Source organism: Passer montanus, unplaced genomic scaffold (genome assembly GCF_014805655.1).
Source record: "Passer montanus isolate IOZ18808 unplaced genomic scaffold, ASM1480565v1 scaffold57, whole genome shotgun sequence".
Taxonomy (NCBI): Eukaryota; Metazoa; Chordata; class Aves; order Passeriformes; family Passeridae; genus Passer; species Passer montanus.
In genome coordinates, this window is record NW_024370705.1 from 4,283,369 (window position 1) to 4,303,907 (window position 20,539).

The window sequence follows — 20,539 nt, forward strand, 5'->3', positions numbered from 1 at the left end:
TTGCCTGAAAAATTAACCAATGTCAAACTGCTCCACAAGATAAGTATCATTAAGGGAAAAAGAAAATCTTCATTATGTTTGAAGGTACAGGGAAAAAAAAAAACCCTCATGAATGTTTTCCAGCCTGTTCCCAGCCTGGGAAATAACATGTTTTAAAACATATCAAAGGGTTAAATTAATTTTCATTAAAATTTAAATTTGAGAAGGCTCCCTCTCTTCTTTCCTCCCTCCTCCCCCTTTGAACGTTTGACTGGCAACCATTTCATATTTCAATCTCGGCAGAACAAATTGAATTAGATGTTGAAACCAAACTCTGCTCTGTTCTCCAAAGCCTACATGCTCTGCTTGTGCTAATCCTTTTCGTCGCCGCTGCAGACCTCAGAGACACTCAGCAAGAAACCTGCCCTGCCACAAAAGACAATGAAGGGAAAGAGGGAAAAAAAAAAAGAAAAAACAGGGAAAAAAAACCGCCACAGGAAAATCCAAGCCCAACCTGCAATGCTGCAGAGCTTTGCTGAAATCATGTGCTGGGTGATGCATGTGCCTGGAGGGGACCCTGCCCAGCTTCTCTGTCCTCTGTGCTGGATTTGGGCTGGTCCTGCCCAGCCAGGGTGGTCAAACATCCCTGCTGAGCTGAAATGTAACTTAGCTAAGGCTCAGGTTTCCCTGCAGGGACCCCCTGGTGCAGAGCTGTGCCAGTGCTGGGGCAGGTGGTCAAGGCAGTGGGGAACAGGGACAGGAATGCCACTCATCAATGCCAGGCCAAAAAAGGGGAATCAAGCTTGTCACCACTTCAGGTGACACTGCCACCCCCTCTGACAGGACTGCGTCCACCCCCATGCCTCAGTTTCCCCACCTGCTGCACAGGATGAGGGTTTCACACCACAGCCCTGAGACACCCCAAAGGGCTATTCCTGAATTTTGGTCTGTCCCCTGAGCCAGCACTGCCAGGTCCTGGCAGGAGTGGCTGCTCTTGGGTTTGGGAGGCCTCTCAGTGGCAGCAGCAGGGCTCAGGAGCTGCTGCACAGTTTGGGGGAGCAGCAAGGGGTGTCACAGCTCTGGTCCCTGGGCAGGAGCTCAGCCTGGGACTGCAGCTCCGTGCCGAGCCCTGTTCTTGGGAATTCTGCAGAGCAGCTGGGGCAGGACATGTCTGCAAGCACAGGGCTGGGCTCTGGGCAGCACCGTGTGCCCTGGCCCTCGGGCTGCCTGCTGGACAAGTGTGCACAGCACAACCCCTGAGGCACCCCCAGATCAGAGCTGGGCAATGGCACCCCAAAAGCCTGGCACTCCTGCAGGGGCCCTGCATGGAGCAGGCAGTGTGGTTTAAGCAGCTCAGGTGCTGTGAACAGGCTCCCAGCAGACACCCAGGGTTTCCACTGTGGCCACACACACACCAAGGACACCACGAGCCCATCTCACCTCTCCTGAGCCCACACAGGGTGAGCTTGGGGGCCTGGAAAGGATCAGAGGGGCTGGCAGGACTGCAGGGTTTGACCTCAGGGAGCCATTTCATCCTGCCTCCCTCCTGCTATCCCTTATTTTCCAGCCTTGAGATGCTGTCCTAAGACACACCAAGGAGGAGTGATGGCAGCCAGGACTCACTTGGGGTCTGGTGCTTTTGGAGGAAGAAAAGCCATGGAGTTTTTAGTGCTGGCAAGGAAAAGGCCTTTGCCAAACTATTTGTGACATGGTGGCAGCTGCAGGTTGGTGTCCAAACAGGGATTTTGATATTTTGGCAGCTCATCTGTTCTCCCCCAGCCACAGGGAGGGACAATTCACACCCTGACAGTGATGTCTGCTGCAGCAGAAATTCTGCTGCCCTCCCCTGGGGGGATGCCAACAGCCAGGGGAGAACACAGAACACAGCCAGGGCTTGCACTCACTTCAACACTGGGCTCAAAGCAAGCCAAATTGCACTGTAACCCTTGGCACCACAGCCAGGAGCCTCTGGGGTCACAGGGGGGAGAGGCAAAGGGTGGGATTCCTGCTTGGAGGCTGCTGAGCCTTTGGAATTCCACCTTCTCCTGCCCTTGGCACTACCGACCCTGCAGCAAGCCAGGACACTGTGACTTTTAGGGCCAGCTGTGCCCACCCTGCCCCAGTACCCACCTCACCAGACCCCAGGCAGCTGTTAGATGTCCTCATCCTTGTTATTCTCCTCCTCTTCCAGGTGCTCCATGATTTCATTCAAAAGCTCTGATCGTTTTTTCTTCTTAGGGGAGTCTGTCCAGGCCCAGGTGGGAGCAAAGGGAGAAGAGAAAAGCAAAAATTACAATTTGGACCCACCTTGGGAGGGGCTGAGGGGGCTGGAGGGAGCAGGATACCCTTCCAGGTGAAGGTCATCAATATCATCACCTTCTCCTCCCCAGGCAGGTCCTGGCAGGAGCTGGGATTCCAATACCTCCCACCCATGCTTTAGTTCACAGGCTGGGAGCAAACAGCACCCAAACAGGGGATGGTGATGCCAGCCCTTCCTGCTGACCCCAATTCATTGTGGAATTCACAATTCCCCAGTGGAAAAGTGGCTGCAAGCCTCAGCAGGAGCTCATCAGGGCTCTTGGCAGGACACAGCCCCATCAACCACCCCATCCCAGCAGCTCAGTGCACGTCCCTCACCTGGGTGGGACCACGTCCCTGCTCTGCCCCAAGTGCTGCCCTGGCACTGCCTGTGGCACACAGCACCATGCACACATCCCTCCCAATGCATGCAGCACAGGGGGGAACCCTGGGGGGCTGCCAGCACCTGAGGGAACATCCCAAGCCCAGCTCTGAGGTGACAAAGCCATTTGGTCCCTGACCTGAGGCTGACATCCTCCTTTATGCTGGGCAGGCAGTGCCCTCCCGGCAGGAGCCGTGGCACAGCCCCCTCTCCCCCCCTGGCTCCCCAGCTCGCTCACAGCACATGGAGAACAGCTGTTTAAATCCTGCTTTCAGACATCAAAAGCCTCGCTGGGTTTCTCAAACAAACAAACATACCATAGGACTAAAGAAAAGGTGTAAAATAAATAAATGGAACAAGCTGTGCATTTTCTTTTAGTATTACAGCTGCTGCGGGAGATAAACAACAAGTAAATGTCACAAAACATCAATACAGAAGAAATTAACCTGACAAAAGCTCACATCCCCCCCTTCTGCCTCCCCCCAACTCCCAACAATTTTGCATTTCTGGAGTTCCCATCTAATGATTTTATTTTTCAATTAATTCCTTGACAGAGAGCCAGAACCTGCCTCCCTTCTCCCTGGGGGCTGTGGGGACAGGAGGGGGACGAGGGTGCTGATGGACCCCGCTGCCCTCCCAGCACCCACCGCACCGAGCTCAGGGGAGCCATGGGGGCCACAAGGTGCCACCCCAAGACCCTCCAGCAGCTCTTCCCAGTTCAATCACCCAAAGGCACCCGGGATAACCCACCCTGGAGGAAGGTGCCAGCTCAGCAGTTATTCCCCTCCTTTACTCTGCTCCCAAGTCTCCTGCTTTGGAATGGCATCAAATTGGTCTCATCTCCCAAATCCACTGTAGGAGTGTGTCCTGTACCTGCCACCCCTTCCCAAGCAGAGCCTCGTGGAGATCCCACAAGGCTGCAGAGCAGAGGACAAGCTGGATATGGGACAGTGGGTGCACAGGGAACATCCCTCAGCAGGGCTGCACCTGCCGTGGCACAGGGTCTGGCAGGGAAATCCCCCCACTGCACCTCCCGGGGAGCACCAGCAGCATCCCCTCTAGTCTAACAAGGGGAAAATAAAAACCCAGGAGGGTGGGGAAGTGAATTGGTTGGACTTCCTTCCGTTCTGCTGCTCCAAGCTGGTTAAGGTTTGCCCGCTAACGATCCCATTTGCTTCCTTTAAACAATGGGCAAAGCCGGCGGGGGTGGGCCGGGAGGGGGATTACCACGGGATTAGAACGTGGCAGGGTTGTGGATGCCACGCTAATCCTGCAGGGTTTTACTCTCCGGCTCCGGCATGTGTTTGCATTAGTTACAGATGCTCTCGAGAAAAAAAAAAAAATTAAAAAAAGAGAAAGAAATAGGAAAGGACAAAGGAGAAAAAAGGGAGCCCAGCGGTGGGGAGGTGAGGGAAAAGGAAACCTGGCGGTCTGTGGTGAAAGGAGGAGCGATCTGGCAGAGGGGATGGAGGCAGGAAGACTTTCCCAGCCCGCCAGAAGGATCAGCACCATGCCTTCCCCAAGCCCCTGCTTCCAGCACCAAGTGTAAATAACCGGGGATGAGGCACAGCGGGGCTCGCTGCTTCACAGCCACCCACGGCCCTCAGCCGAACCCCTCCCCGCACGCCTCCTCACACACCCCACACACCACAACCCCCCCACAAGTCGTTGCTTCCCCTCCCGGCGTGGCGAAATTCCCCATCTGTCAATTTAATTCTTTGATCGATGGGAAGGAGCAGGGAAAGCGGCCCGGCACAGCTGGCTGCCCACGTTAGGCCTGGCGGGAGAGCGGGGAGCGGGCTGAGGAGAAGGAGGAATTGTCACTTAGTGCGATTGGGAGCCAGGGCCTTCCCCGCACGGCCCGGGCTCCCGGGAGAGAGCCGGGCAGCCGAGGGGTGGGCAGGGCTGGCCAAGCTCCCCTCAGGATGGAGCCGGGGGAGGAAAGGGGCTTGGAGCTGTTCCAGCCCTCTGGAGCGGTGGCTCTGTTATTTGGGGACACAGGGGTGAGTCTGGAGGGTTCCCCCTGCACAGGGCACAGCCCCTTGGCCCAGAGGGATCCCTTGGTCCCAGAGCCAGGACAGCCACCCTGCTGGTTCCCAAAGCTTCAGTGATCCTTGTTTTCCAAAGGGAGGATCCCCCTGCCCAAGCCAGGCCGAGATGCTGCTGCTGGCAGTGTTTGTCACCTATCCCTGCCCTGCTGTGGCATTTGTCACAGCCCTGCTCCAGGCTGTGGGCTGCACTAGAGGTTACAGGGATACCTGTTGGCCAAGCTTTCCCTGGCTGCTCCTTCCCACGTTAAGAGTCACTGATTTTACCACACAGACTGTCCCTGCCAGGCCCTTGTGCCCTCCAGCCATCTTGCAGCCATGGATCCCCCAAATTTAAAGTGGGGCATCCCACTCAAAGTGTCTTTTTCCTAATGTAGGAGCCTCCTGCCCCAGGATGAAAAGCAGATACTCTCAAAAAGCCTTAAACCCCTCCCAGACTGTGTTGGGAGCCAGCATGGAGAACAGGGCTGAGGTGCCAGGCCTCAGGGCTGGGCTGTGGCTTCACTCCTGACAGAACTACTGAAACCACCCATGGCAGTCAGTGACCACTCCTGGGCTCCTCACTTTCTCCTGGAACATTACAAAGCCTCAGAACAAGCCGTAAAGAATGACCTGAAAACTACACAAAATGGGAAGGAAGCCTATTCCATTTTATTGCGTCTATTAGACCTATTGAAAAGTCGGCTCAGAAGTGGTTTGATTGCCATGACAAATGCCTGCATGGAGAAAAGATTTGGGAGACCAGACCTCTCCTTCACAAATAACAGCAGAGACCTGGAACTGGAAGCCCAATCTCTCTAAATGGTTTCTAGAAATAAGGTGTGTAATTGTAGCAAAGAGCAGGCAGTGGTAGGACACGTCTGTCACAGCCCAGGTCAGGACCTTGAAATACTAAGACAAAGATGATGAGGCTGACATTAGAGCTGGGGACACCACAGACCTCAGTCTTGATTGTTTCCTGGGGCTTGATGATCTGAAAGGATCTTTTCTTTCCCATTCCCAGCTCGGGGTGGGGACCTGGCCACTGCAGCTGTGGGAAGACCCTCACAGTTCACCCACACTGTGCTGGGAGAGAACCCATGGGACCTTGACAAACAGCACAGGGATGTCTGAGCTGCTCCTGTGCCCTGTGGGGAGAGGAGGAGGCTTAGGGAAATGGGGATCAGTAGGAAAAATCCTGCTTTCTGGGCTGTACCACCAGTGAAAAGAGATGCACAGTGTCAGCCTGGCTGTGGGGTGCTGTGTGTGCTCTGCATCCTCTCCATCCCTGCTCCACGTGGGAAATGCAGCCTCCAGCCATGCCAGGGAGGAAAGCTGCAGGAGCATCCCCCTTCCAGAGGGCTGCAGGCAGAGTGGTGCCAGCCTTTTTGTCCTTCTTGATCACTATCACCCTCTGCACACCCACAGAAGAGACAGGGTGCAGCTCCCTGCTCACCCCAGAGCCACTGGGCACCCCACAGTGCCTTGAAATCAGGGGCAGGCACTTTCCAATGGAATAAAATCCCACCCCTGACCCTCCAGTGTGGCACAGAGAGGATGAGACCTGGTCCCAGGCACCAGCCAGACCCTGGTGCCTATGGGTGTGCCCCAGCCTGGCTTTGCTGGCACAGATCCCCTCCTGGCACACCCTGCTCTGCCACAGCATTAGCCACGGGCAGTTTGGCCAGGTCTGGAGTCACTGGATGTTCCTGAGACAGGCTGGAGCACAGCAGGGATTGTGCTGCCATCCTGTTTCCCATCCCTAAAGATGGGGAGTGCTACAGAAACAGGCCTTGCTCCTGTTTCTCAGCTGAGACCCCAGAGCCACTTCAGCTCCAAGGCTGCATTCCCGCTGGGATGTGAAAATGCTCTTCCTGCTGCCCTCCCCAGGGCCCCAGCTCGGTGAGGAAGAGCCCAGACAAGGAGGCTGGAGCAAAGGCAGGCAAAAATCAGGAATAAGCAGAGCTTGGGGGAGGTGACAGAGCTCACAGCCACATATGCTGAGAGTCTGCAAGGATCCCAAAGCCAAGACTGCTTATTTCCCCCTACACTGGGCAGAGTGGAAAGGGGGAAAGGAGATCCTGAAGATAAAACTGGGTGCTTGAAGCATCTCACCTGCTGTTTTCTCCACCCAGGTGGAGCTTCACGTGCATGACGTGTCCCCACACCAGTGCTGGGTTCTGGGTGGGCACATCCACCCTCAGCCCTGCCACCACCAAACTGCAGCTTCCCCAGGCTGGAATGAGCAGCCCTGCACTATTTCAGGGACGTGGGGATCAGTCAGGATCACTGAATAACCGAGCTGTGCTGCTCTTCTCTCACCAGGGATGTGCAGCCCCAGAACTGCTGCCAAACCCACAGGCCACGGGCATGTGCTGATGGAGAGGGGAAGCAGGGAGGGGATGCAGGAGGAGGAGCATTGATCTCCAGCTTAGCCCTGCAGCCCAGGGGAGCCCTTCCTACATAAATATTTGCCAAGCAATGCATTTGTGCCTGTCGATGGCTGTCAATAGCAGCCCGCAGTGCTGTCATCTGCGGAGCTGTCACTCCCAGCAGCCTGAGCCAAGCAGCCCCTTCTGCATCCCAGCCCATCACCACACAGTTTTCCCTTTTAAATCCATGTGCTGTGTACACAGAGCCTGTCCCCACCTCGGGAGCAGCCGGGGGAGGGAGCAAAGGCGCTGTGGCTGGCAGGTGGCACCGTGGTGCCCGGGCACGGCTGGCACAGGCAGAGTAAACAGCTCCCAGGCAGAGCTGTCAGACAAAGGCCTGGCCTGGACGCCTCGTGGCTCCCCAGCAGGGAGCTGGCAGCCCCAGCAGTGACAGTGACAGTGGCAGTGGCAGCAGGAGGGGTTACCGTGGAAGTGCTGGGCGGTTTTGCGGCGCAGGGCCTCCAGCGTCTCCTCCGTGTCTGCCCACTCCAGCACCAGCCTGCGGCCGTACAGGTGAGTGCTGTGGCACAGGGCCTGGAAGGCTTTCTGCAGAATTCAAAGAGAAAAAAAAAAAGAAATTAAAGGAGAAAATAAGAACAGGCTCATAGGAGGGAAGGCAGAAATGTTGCTCCCTCTGCCCCGGAGCGGAAAGGCCACCGGAGAACATCGTACTGGGAGTGCTTTGCTCTGATGGGGCAGGATCCATCTCCATCAGAGGCTCTGACTCGGTCATTTATCTTCTCTGCACTTGCAGCAGAGCACATTCCCATCACCACTGCTGCTGGCTGCTGCTCGTGGGGGGCAGGCTGGAACCCAGCACAGAGTGGGACCACCCTGAGCTGGGAATGCTTCAGCCTCTGGAGCTCTGGGTGGGACCCTGTGACTCCCCAGCACCCTGTTCTGTGCTGGAACACAGGAAAGCACAGCTCAGCTCTGAGAGAGAAGTTCCTTTCTGCTCTGGAGGCAAGATGGAAAACTGCCTTTCTCCTGCCAACCATTTGGTGACTTGGCCATGGTAGCAGCAAATGTGGCAGAGCAGAAGCCAGCACAGAAGTCCTCTGCTCTTTCTGCTCTAATGCAGAAATCCAGAGATTTCCTGGAGTTAGGTCCTGTTTGGTAACACCCACACAGCTGGAATCTCTTGCTGATGTTGAATACAAATGTGCCAGCCAGCCCAGAGCTCAGATGACTTTTTCTGCCCCTAGCCAACCAGCAGAGACACCCAGAAAACACTGACTCAGTCCAGGGAACTTTGATTTTGTCTTTATTTCCCACAGAATTTTAAGGAAATTCAGGACTGAGCAGGATCGGGCCCACAGTGCAAATATACAAACACATTGGCCGAATATTTTTATCCCCAGGGGCCCACAAAGTGTTGCACAGTAAAGGCTGGGCACAGGGGGAGAGAAATGCCCCAAATGTTTTATCAAAAACCCCAGCTGAGGCTGAGATTAGCTCAGGTTTTGAGCTTGTCAAGCTCTATCCCTGGAACAAAAATGGCAACTGTAGGATCAGACACACATCCTGCTGTCCAGCAGGGCCCTGTGCTCCCATCTGGAGGCCCAAACCAGCTCCCAAGCTGTCCTGTAGAAGCCCATGTCTCTCCTGTGAGCCACCTGCTAAAAGCAGCTTTGAACCGCTGCAGCTGTCCCCAGATGCCACATGTCTGGGCAGAGGGGCTTGTCCTGCTTTGCTGCCCACAGCTGCTCCTCAGGACCCTCCTTGAGCTGCTGGGTTATGAAACCCACTAAAAAACCCCATTTTCAGTAACCAGCACCCAGTAACCTGAGCTTTCCTCTCTTTCCACAGTCCTGTCACTCATATTCCCTCATGTGCTACACAACAGTGACCCGGAGCACCAGCTCCACCATGGCAGGGGTGAATCCCATTATCCCAGCACCCCCAGCCCCCCGGGGTGATCCTGGCAGGGCAGAGTGCCCCCTTTTCCAGGGGCACATTCCTCCTGGAAGAGCTGCAAGCTCCAGCTGTTTTTATTTGCTGCTGCTGTGTTTTCAAGGCCTATCTCCCAATTAGCAGAGCAATGTGTTGGCTTAAACAAACACTGGGGGGAGGTGGTGGGAGGGAGTTGTGAGGGCTGTTTACCTTGGCACCAGGAGCCTTTTCCAAAGCCTGGCACACAACCCATGGCTCTAAACACTGCATTTCCTTTGTTAATTCCTATTTTTGGATTCCTCCTTCCCACAGCACAAGGAAGAGGAAAGTTGGGTGACAGCACACAGCCCATCTGTGCGCCACAGGTCATGGAGGAAGGCAGACCATGATGAACGTGGCGCTTGGTGGGCTCTGCTCTTCTGAGCCACTTCTCTGCCTCCACCACCTCCTCCTCCCCATGGGATTGCCATCCTCTAGTTTTGCTGGCAGCCCTGGGAAAGGTCATGGAGAAACAGGGAAGGCAGATGCTGCCATCAAGTTGTGTTACGTGCAAGAAATCCACTGGGTGAGACACATCTGCCACCAGCCTGGTGACATTGGCCTTTCCTGGCCAAACACATCCCCAAAATGAGTTGGTTTGCACCCATGATGAAGGAAAACTCCAGCCTGTACTGGATCTCTGCTCCCTGTCTTCCAGATGGGCTCCAGGAGCTAGGAATGCAGAAGGGAAGCTGCACATTTCAGGTGACAAACACACAGATGTCACTTCTTTTGAAATGAGTTAAAAGACAAAACTAGCTGTTCATTGCTCTGAGAGGAATTAAGACTTTTTCAGGGGAGAAAAAAAAAAAAGAGAGAAAGCACTGATGATTTAAAAGACAAAGGGATGAAGGGGAGAAATGCCATCCCCATACATCCACACTGCTGGAAATCTTCCAGGGAGAGGAGGAAATCTGCCACTGCTGCTATTCCAAATGAAGAGATAGGTGGGGAAAAAAATATATTTTAATTAGGTGACAAGTATGAAATGAGGAGAAGCAGGCTGGCTTTCACAAAAAGCAGGAGCTATTTTTGGGGTGCAGCTCCTCTGTGTGAGCATCTGCCTTCCCAGGACACCTCTCTGGAGGAACAAAGAAGGGTCAGGTTTGTGGAGTTGTAACCAAATGAGGGAAAAAGGCAGGTGTAATGTGTGCTCATCCAAGAGAGAGACTCACCACAAAAGCCCTCTCATTCCCAGGGCTCCACATCTTCCTACACCTGAGAGGAGAGCCTTTGCCACAAAAAGCTCCTTTGGAAATGCCCAAACCTGACTCTGCTGCATTTGGTAACACACCCTCTGCCAGGCCACCCCAGATCCCTGGCAAACCTTCTCCTGGGCCTCATTTGCTTTCCAGATGCTTTAGGGGTTGCATGAAAAACACTATGGGCTTCTCCTCCTTGAGGACAGGATGTGAGCATGATTAAAAATGCTATTTCTGAGCATTTTTTGCAAAGTTTGGTTCAAGCTTAACAGTACAGCTCAGCAAGGCGGGAAAAAGCAGGGAGAGGAAAGGGAGCGGCTGGAACAGCAGCTTAAAAACATCTGTGGGATTCACAAAGAGAATTTCCAAGCAAAGAGGTGGCTGATAAACCCCCGGGAAGGGCAGGCTGCTGGGATGAGGCAGGCAGAGCTCTGGAGCAGAGCTGTGCTGGGAGGGCGGGAGCAGGGACAGGACTGCAGTGTCTGTCACCCGCGGGTGTGACAGCGCCAGCCCTGACTGCTGCACTCATTTGGAGGACAGTGCTGCTCTGCCTCCACATTCCCCCTTGCCCTATTAAATACTCAAGCCAAAGAGCCTCCAGGCTGGAATCATTAGAGGGACAAAGGGTCAACAACATTAGGAGATTGATAAATATCCCTCCCTTGCAAGAGCTGGTCCCAACTGAGGATGCTCTCTGTGATGCCAGCTGCACACAAGGATTTTTCCTTCCGTGTGTGTGCATTTTGAAAGCATTGGCTGTCTCTCCCAAATGGGCAATTTCTATTTGGAGACCAGATGTATTTTTATATCAACAGGGGAGAAAAGTGGGAACTCGGCTTCCCAGTTAATAGTTCAAAAATAAAAACAATTCTGCAACAATTCTGCACAGGGAACGTCAGGAAACATTTAGTGCTTCCTTAACTGGAGTTAATTTGGTATTGCCAGTGCATCAGAGTTGCAGGGGAGGCTGAGGAGATCAAGCCAAGCCTGATGGGGCAGATCTGCAGGCACAGCATCGGGGAGTTGGGAGGAGGAGCCCCCATCTCTGTGCTGGCTGTGGAAAATCTCCATGTGCGCTCCCACAGCAGCCGTGCTTGTTCAGAGAAAAGACAAACACGAGAGGTCACAGGCTTTAAATGCCCAACAAAGGCAGCCTAACTATTCTATTACAAACCCATCATGTTTTATAAGATGCTTATAAGCAATTTCCAGATTACCACTCTGAGCAAAAGCGTCACTGACAGTCAGAGCTATTCAGCTCAGAGGTCTCCAGGCCCACTCCCCTCCTCTCTCATTTCACTCAGCAATAAACTCTAAGCCAATTATGAGCGTGTTTACAATATTCAGGATCCTATTCATCAATACACCGTGCATCCTCTTCCAGACGGCCAATGGAGTGTACTTGATGTGCCACTTGTGAGACAATTAAATCCCTCAAAGAGATGAGGGTGGAAAAAAAATATGAAGAAGGAAGAAGAGCTGCTTTGCTGGGAAAGAAGAAAACCCCGCTGAGAGCTGTTCTACAGGGCAGCTCTCTCCCTGCATGCTCCCCTCCATGAGCTTTGGGAGCTGTGCCCTGGGCCAGAGCCTGCCTGGCTCTCTCCCCTCACCATGGATGGGCTGCCTGTCACTGAGATTCCCATTTGTCCAGTGCAGCTGGAATCAGCCCCTGAGGGGATGGGAAGGGATGGGAAGCAAACACTGAGCCTGTGCCTGTTTCCCCCAGAGAGCAGCAATAAAGAACCCTCTATGTACCTTTCCATCCAAAGCCCAAAGTTTCCTTGGGAAAAGATTAATTCAAACCCCAGGAACAAAGCCTGAGTGACTGCGGAGTGAAGCAGAGGTGAAAGCAAAGCTGCTTTGAGCAGAGCCACAGGCACAGCTCGAGGTGCAGGGAGAGGAACCAGGCTCCTGGGGGGATCCCTGCACCCCCAGCTGACCCCCAAGGGGAGGAGGAAAGCTGAGCAGAGGGAAGTTTGAGTTAGGATCAATACAGGACTAACAAAGAAACTCCATGTACTGTGTTATACAGGAGGTCAGGCTGGAAGGGATGATCTAATAGTCCCTTGTGATCCTGGATCAATGAATGCTGTCTAAAAACATAAACACAGGCTCTGGCTGGCTCCCCCCTCCTCCCTCCTTCATCTGCACTCACAGTCTGGAAAATCTGGAGTTTTGGGGGCTCATGTGGTCCCTTCCCTCCAGCAACAACATCCCATGGGTTGTGCTTACAGCCACTCCCTTCCAGACCCTGCCCAAACCACCAGGAACCAGCAGCAGGATGAAATCCACCCTGCTCCAGAAACTCTGGCAAAGGATGAGAGCAGGATACCATCAGCCAGGCTGCAATCCCCTTGTTTCTGCTAAAAGCATGGAACTTAAAGATATAGGAAAGCTTTCAAAAAATAAATCAACGAGGCCAATTCATAATTACTGATCCTCTGGCACGGTCATTGGGAAAGCAGCAGGGTAAGGCTGCTCACAGGGGGCTCTCAAAACACACAGAACTGGTGAACACAAGCCTTGCACAGGTTACATATTAGGGAACAGCCACAATACCCAAAACTCCCCTAAAATCAAGGTGGTGGTGGAGGTGGGACAAGTGCAGAGGTTTCCTGATGTGTTAATGTTGGGTCAAAACCATCCTCTTTCACCTTGCTGCTGGCAAACCTGAAAAATAAGCTCCTGTCCTTCTGCATTACAAGAATTTTGAGTTATTTTATCAGTAGCACCAACATTACCCCCTTTGGGGTTTGGGCTGTGGGTTTTGTTGCTGCCCACATGGGGGTTTCAGCCTGAGTGAATGCTACCAGCCCAAACCTGGGCTGAGCCTCAGTGGGACACAGCCTCCAGGCTGCCCTCCCCAGCTGGGGCAGTGCCAGAAGGGCACAGCTCACCTTGGCATCCTGCTTGGTGACGAAATCCACAAAGCCAAAGCCCCGGTGGGATCCTGTTCCTGCCATTTTCTTGGGCAGCCGGACAGTCTTGAGCTCTCCAAAGGTGCTGTGAATCCAAGGAAAAGCAGGGACAGCGTGAGATGAAGGCAAGAGTCACCCCTTCCCCACAAAGCCTGGCAGTGCCAGCTGCAGAGTGACACTGAGTGGTGTCCTGCAGCCACTCTGCTGCCCTGCAAGCCCCATTTCCAAAGCAAATATAACCAGCTAAAAACTCAGCTTGGATTTCAAGGATCATTCTGGATATAAAACTTAACAATACACAAAACTTCTTTAATGTAACTGCTTTGCTCCTCCTTCCCTCAGGAGATCCAGCCAGAATGGCATGCCCTGCTCAGGGTGGGCAAAGCATTTCCAGGTTACCAGGGCTGCTCCAGATCCCAGAACAGATTTATCTGCACCTTTAAAGAGGGGCTGGAGTGCACAGGAGACAGGCAGGACACAGAGCATGGCCCCACAGGGAATTACTCTGTTTCCAGAACAGCTCCTCCATCCCCAGAGGTGTCATCCCTCCAACTCCAGGGATCCTGGGCATTCTTTATGATTGGATTTCCTCGCTCTAACCCTTCAGCCTCTCCCATCCTGCAGCTTCTGTGCTGGAATAAACTGGTTTTATCTAAGCTTTCTGGATGTGGAAAGGGAAACAGGCAAATCCAGCACACCACAACAACCTCCATATCCAACAGCATTTCAGACAAGTTTTGCAGTGTCAATGGAAAGCCAAGAATGGGGAGATAAGGGGGTTCCTGTCCCACAGAAGGAACTTGTGGCTTGAGCAGCAAAGCAGACTGCCATCCCACTTTGTCCAAAAACCCTGAAAAGGTTTTTTAGCCCCAAAGGCAGCACGTGCTGGACACCCCTCTCCAGTGCCATCCCCTGGAGAAATTCCAGGACAAAGCCGGCGCTTTCCCTGCTGCCAAGCTCCCTCTTCCCCTCCCCTCGCACCCATTTATCAAACACATATGCACAAACTGCAGGCAATAAATATTTAATGTGGCCCAGGTCTGAAGAGATGTGTTATTTTATTTGAAAATCTCCACACAGGCGTGCATACACAAAAGGAGCCTGGGATACAGCAGTGCCAAAGAGCACCTGGGAATAAACACAGTAAAGGCCATAAACGCTCTCGTGAAATGATATAAGCTAAATCCTGGGAGTTAACCTGCTGCACTGGCAGCATGACCAGGCATTCATCCACCCAATTTCCTTAGGCAACGTGGTGTGTAAATGCACCATTATGAAGCTTCAAAATGAATCCGCACGTCTCCTGCTCGGTGCTTTCCCTCCCTCTCCCTCCTGCCCCCTCCGAGCTGGAGCCACGCAAACAAACAAACAAACCCAGCACAGGAGAGGGAGCAGCCTCAGCTGCTGGGAGTGCTCGGATCCTGGGGTTGCCAGAGGTCCTCCTGCAACGGGGTGACAGGGACTCCCAGGATCCCTGGAGCACCTCAAATGCTGCAGTTGGGTGAAGGGAGAGGCAAGGGGACAGCTCCTGAGCCATGGAGATGCCCATCTAGCTAGGAAAAATGGGAGGTAGGAGCCATGGGCACGCTCCAGTCTCTCTATCTCTCCATGAAAAATATCAAGGACATTGCCTGGGGGCAGCAGAATATTTGCTGAAGGAACAGGAGCAGAGTATTTGCTCAAAGGGAGGTCTCAGACAGCGCTCAGTCTGTGCATTCAAACACCAACGTGTCCTTTTGACACCAAGACCCAGCACTCAGGGTGGCCAGGGGGTACCTGCAGGAGCACGATGGCTCTGGATTCAGGGTGCCAGGGAACCTGTGCTGGCCCACATCAGCCTGGGCAGAGCTGGGAGAAACTGGCTCTTCCCTCCTCCCCAGCTCAGAGCACTCCAAGCCCCCCACACGTGGAGAGGGGTGCAGGGAGGGCTCCAGATCCGCAGCAGGGCTGGCCAGGAGCTTTCCCTGGGCAGTGGGAGCCAGCAGGGGCTTCCAGAGGGATGGATCCAGGGAACAGGCCAGGTGGAGGGGTGAGGGAAGCCGAGGGGACAGGGCTGACCCCAGAGGGGCCATGCAGGGGAACAGCATCCCCCCCACTGCGGCGCTAATTAGAAACCACAACACAGCAATTACCGGCGGGAGCTGCGAATGAAGGCACAGCTCCGGCCTTTAATGTTCTCCTCTCCGGTGCCAGGCACAGACTCACACCTCTCCTTTCCAATTATTTCTCCTGGATTTGGGGGGAGAGAGAGGCAGAGGCAGAAGGAAACCCAATTACCCCCTGCAGTGGCAGGCTCCCTGCCCAGGGAAGCCAGAGGGAAGCCAGGTGCTGACAGGTTTGCTCCCGCTCCAGCTCATCCAGGCTCCAGGACGGCCAGGCATGGATTGTGCCATGGGCAAAGCCATGGGAATGGGGCTGGGAGGAGGAAAAGCATGGAGCACATCACCCAGGCGACACCAGAGCATAATGGCAAGAGAGGGAAGAAAGCAGCTTTTCCATAAGATGTGGAGCTGTTTGAAAATGTGCTCCCAGGGGCTGGGATGGCTGTGGAGTCACAGCAAGTCACACCTGGTGGCACTGCCAGCTCCTTCCCCTTCCAGAACAGAGCTCTGATGGCACAGATGGAGTGAAAAACCCCACAGGCAGCCCAGGGTGGGGGTTTCTCTGGGTGCTGGGGCCTCTCTCCTCTCCAGGTGGGCAGAGATCAGCAATCCTGCTGCCAGCACAGCACCAGGCCAGGCTCCTTCCCTCGAGCAGGATGGTTTACAGGGAGGTTTCCAGCATCAGTGAGTGTGAAATCAGAGCTCTTTCTGGATTTATACTCACCCACCCCTCCATGCCTTCTCCAAGTGCTCCTGACCCCCTGCACCAGGGCTGGTGGTTGTGGGAACAAAGCCCTTTCAGGCTGGAGACATTGACTCGTTTGCAGTCAGCCTGGCTTAACTCTGCACAAGACCTGAACCTCAGTGCTGAAGAGCCCAGCAGCCCCCTGTGCCTGGCCTGGAGCTGCATTTCTGACAGGACACTGGCATGGGATTTCAGTGTGGCCAAGGTGTGCAGCAATCCCGAATCTCTTGTGAAACCCCCATGGAGCTGCTCACAACTAACACAGGAAGGTTTGGGCCAAAAGTAAAGAGTTTTGCTGCAGAGGCAGCGGGGTGGCAGAGCCCCTGGTGACCAGCCATGCTGCAGCTGCTCCAGGCTTCCTTCCCACAGATCCATGAAAAATGGTATCCAACAGCTACTCTCTGAAATCCCCAGTGAAATCAGGACCAGGAGGGGAGGACAGAGGTGTGGAGGATTGGCTCTGCCTGGGTTCCCCTGAGCCTGCCAGCCAGGCTGGCAGATCTGGCCTCACACCTCGCTCTCCCAGGCTTGGCACATTTTCCTGCTCTTGGCTGGGAGGGATGACAGCCTCCACAAACACTGCAACTCCTATTTCCTAAATGAGAACCTTTGTTTTGTGCCCATCCAGATTTGCTGGGAGACCAGAAAAAGCCTGTGCTGGCCCTGGCTGAGCCACAATCCACAGGGCTGCAGAACAGAGACAGCCACGAGCTCTCCTTTGACAAGTCACCCCTTCCAAGCTCAGCAGAATCACAGGGTGCATCCCAGAGATGCCAGCAGGGACATCCCCTCCCTCCCACCACAAGAGATGCAGCATTTCTCCATGGCACTGCTGGCTATCAGCTGCTCTCCTGCTGCTTTGGCAGCTCTTCCAGCTGCCATCCTGCTTCCCTGGCTGAACACAGGGAGGAAAAGGAGATTTCTCCTCTTCACTGCAAGCTGGCTGCAGGTCAGAGGAACATCACTCCTTGGGATTGTAATTATATCCTTCTGGCACAGGCCAGCTGGGAGGCAAGTCCTTTGCCTGCTAATTATAGGACATTATATTGCTATTAACCAGCACATTCCAGCTCAGGAGACAACCCATGGCTCTCTTGGCTTTGCCTGGTCACCAGAAGGAATCTGCACATCCTTCACCAACACAGCCCAGAGGCCATGGGACAGAGGAGAATGGGCACACAGGTGGGCTCCAGAAAACCTCTTCCCTGCCCTTCCTGCCTCCCTGCTCTCCAGAAAACCCCACAGCTTCAGGCAGCTGTGAGGGCCGTTCATGGGACAGGTGCCTGCAGATCAGGCTGAATCTGGAATCAGAGTGCTTTGCTTGGAAGAAACCTTAAAGCCCATCCTGTTCCACCCCCTGCTATGGGCAGGGACACCTTCCACCATCCCAGGGTGCTCCAAGCCCTGTCCAGCCTGGCCTTGGATGCTGCCAGGGATCCAGGGGCAGCTCCAGCTTCTCCAGGCACCCTGTGCCAGGGCTCACCACCCGCACAGGGAACAGTTTCTTCCAAAGAAGAAACATGTCTCCAGCTGGGAAGTGTTCCCTCCATTTCAACCCCTTCCCTGTCTCAAAGAGCAGCATTTAAACTCCAAAATCCTTGGGGCAGGCCAGACCTGTCCATCCCTGATGGGTATTTTCAAGTCCCAAACACAGAGGTGTGTTCATCTGACCTGATCTTGGTGCACCCCAAGCCACGAGCTGGTCAAGGACTCTTGGGTTGTCACGTTCTGAGTGGGAAAGCACAACTGACACCATCAATCTGTCCACTGCCAAAAACACAGAACATCTTGGAAAACAACCACAAAAATCACTCTGCGTCTTCAGCAGATGTGTACAGAGGTCCCACCGCACAGAGCAGTCCTAAATCCCCCTCTCTGGTTTATATTCCTTCAAGAAAAACAAAACAGCAAAACCACGCTGAAAAACTGATTATGAAAACCTCTATCAAGGCTACCAACCTTCTCCTGGGTTGGCATCTACTGCCACCACCACCTCCTCCTCTCCTCTTGCTGCCTCCCAATCCCAAACCCTGCCCAGCTCCCCCGTGGTGACTGCTGGCAGCCCCAGGCCAGGCTCAGGATGAGGCAGGCAGCGTGACCGCTCATCCCAAACGGCTCTGGGCAGGGATGACGAGTCCAAAAGAGACACAAGTCCTTCCCTCCCCTCCCTGCACAGCCTCAGTCCCAGCAGCCACATGGAATTCACTCAATCCCTTTGCAATGCTCCTCTTCATTTAATTCTTTTCCCCCACTCGCTCCCAAACAGGACCTTCCCCCCTCAGCAGCCCTGCCACTCTCTGCCTCTGAATTTGCTGATTAAAAGGGAGAGGAAAAAAAAATACAGTAATGGTCCTTTTTTTCTTTCTTCCTCCTTGAGGAAGGCAGGACCCTGGCAAATGGTTTTGCCCCTGGGCTGAGCCATGGCCAGTTCCACCCCCTGCATGAGGGAGTTAATGGAATACGCAGCAGAAGGGCCCTCCCGCCTCCTGCTCCAGGACTTCAGCTGACTCCAGGATGGCTAATCCCATTACAAGAAAATAACGTGGATAATTCAAGCTAATGAAATCGTTACAAGAATGTGGACAGCCAGGGGTGGACATTCAGAGCCAATTTAACACTCCTTGGTGTTGTTATCCCCAGCACAGGAAATATCTGAAAAGGAGGAAGGGAAAGGGAAGGAGGGAAGAAAAAAGCCTTCCTCTCTTGTTAGCTTAAATCTTGTTAGAGAGTTCAGGAATTATCTGGCACCCATCTCCCCTATTACCATTATCAGCAGCAGCATCAATAATGTCTCCTTCACCTCTGAAAATCAGCAAATGAAGGCACAAGAAGACAAGGTGGGAGGGAAACCTCTGGATCCTGGAGCCCAGTCAAACTGAGGCTCCCTCCAGCCCTGGTGGAGCTGTGGGTGGAGGGATTTGGCAGCAGAGCAGGGGAGCAGTGTCCCCCTGGCCCACACCAGGAAGCAGGTCCCCAGTGCAAAGCTGATCCTTCCTTCATGTCCTGCTGGATAATCAAAGCTCCTGCAAAATCCCTGTGAAAAGCCAGCGGGACACGGGACAGCCACGTCTGCACCTTGCTCTTCACCATGGATCATCAGTTTTTCCAGCTTCCTCTTTGCCCAGGAGCATCATCTTTGTTTGGAGGCCCTTGATCTGCTGCTGCAGCACAACTGGGTTTTGCTTTATGTGATTCCTCCTTTTCCTTGTGCTGGTGCCTGCCCAGGCTCAGCTGCTCCAAGCTGTGGATCCCTTCCCCAGCCTGGTTTTCTGGGCAGGGCTGTCCTTGCTGCCAGAGGCTACTGGGGCAGGGCCAAAGCCAGGCTCCCCTCACTGCAGCATCTCACACACCCCCTGCAGTAACACTGCTGCTGGTCCCAGCTCTGGACCTCCCTCCTCATGGAAGAAGTCCATGAGATCCACTAGAAAACAGTGCTGGGAAAGCTGCTCCAGCTTTTGGATTGCTCTCATTCCCCTGGCACCTCTGGAGAACTCCAAGTTTAGTTCTTCCTGGATTTATCAAATTTTGGCACAAATCCTCAAGAATTATTTAGATGCCCAACACCACAACTACTGCAAGTGCCAGGGACTATGTGGACATGGATGTGCTTCTTCCAAGGAGCTGGGAACTGACCCACAAATCCCATTTTTAGTGGAAAGTGGCAGCAGCCTCCCTTGGAGCTCATGGCAAAGCAGGATCAGGAGCACAACAGCTTTGGCCCCAGAGTAGGAGGCAGCCAGGGATCTTCCCTCTCCTCAAGATGCTGGATCAGGAGGCACTGGCTGCTTCCTGTGGCTTAACTGGCTTGTTTAAAAACACACTAAAACATTTTATCCCTTCTCGATTTATTTTCCTTAACAGTTGCTTATGAGGGACCTTATCAAAAGCGTTCTGAAATTCCAAGTAAATTAGTCATTAGGCAGGTTTTCAGAACAGTAATTAGGCCACTCCATGCCCCTGATGTATTATTTACCTGAGAAGATCTACATAATTAGGGCTCTTCTTTATAACTGGTATTACACACACTAAATTCTACTCCAGTCTATCGTGTAATTACGCAATTAGGCCGCATGCTAAACAGAAACCAATCCTGAAAACCAAGCAGAAAGAAAAAAAAAAAACACCCAACAGTAATTATTATTTTTTTTAAATCCTCCATCAGCAGCACAGCAGCAAGTCTTAAAATTTTAATATCCCTCCACTTAAGTCATTTCTAAGCAGGTGCTGCAACCAGGTTTGGTTTCTTAATTTTGCCGTGTTTAATCCGACTTTGGGAGGTTTTAACATCGGAAGATATCAGCTTTAGAGGCTGGTGGGAAAAGGGGCCTTTCCCTTGCCTGGATTTGCTGTGCTGGTGGCAGCAGCACCGGGTCCCTGCAGCCTCCCTTTGCAGCTCCTCAGCCCCCTGCTCCTCCCAGTGCAGGCTGATTTCCATCTGCTGGGGGCAGCCAGGTCCAGCTGCTCTGGTGACTGCCACGCTCGTTCTGCCCTCCAGAGCTGGCTCCCACGCTGGAATTTTAGT

General features: G+C 53.6%; 1 protein-coding gene across 2 annotated transcripts in view; it reads right to left on the minus strand.

The window, feature by feature from the left end:
• Nucleotides 1-20,539, minus strand: part of RBM19 (RNA binding motif protein 19) — a 51,638-nt gene that overhangs the window by 5,193 nt on the left and 25,906 nt on the right. Inside the window, exons 22-24 of one of the 2 annotated variants that reach the window (XM_039726077.1) lie at nucleotides 13,150-13,255; nucleotides 7,544-7,664; nucleotides 2,115-2,223 (exon numbers count right to left, since the gene is read on the minus strand). In XM_039726077.1, coding sequence (XP_039582011.1) covers nucleotides 2,132-2,223; nucleotides 7,544-7,664; nucleotides 13,150-13,255 — 319 coding nt within the window. In that variant the 3' untranslated portion in view covers nucleotides 2,115-2,131. Of the gene's footprint in view, nucleotides 1-2,109; nucleotides 2,224-7,543; nucleotides 7,665-13,149; nucleotides 13,256-20,539 lie in introns of both variants that reach the window. The other variant, XM_039726075.1, reaches the window with a different exon arrangement.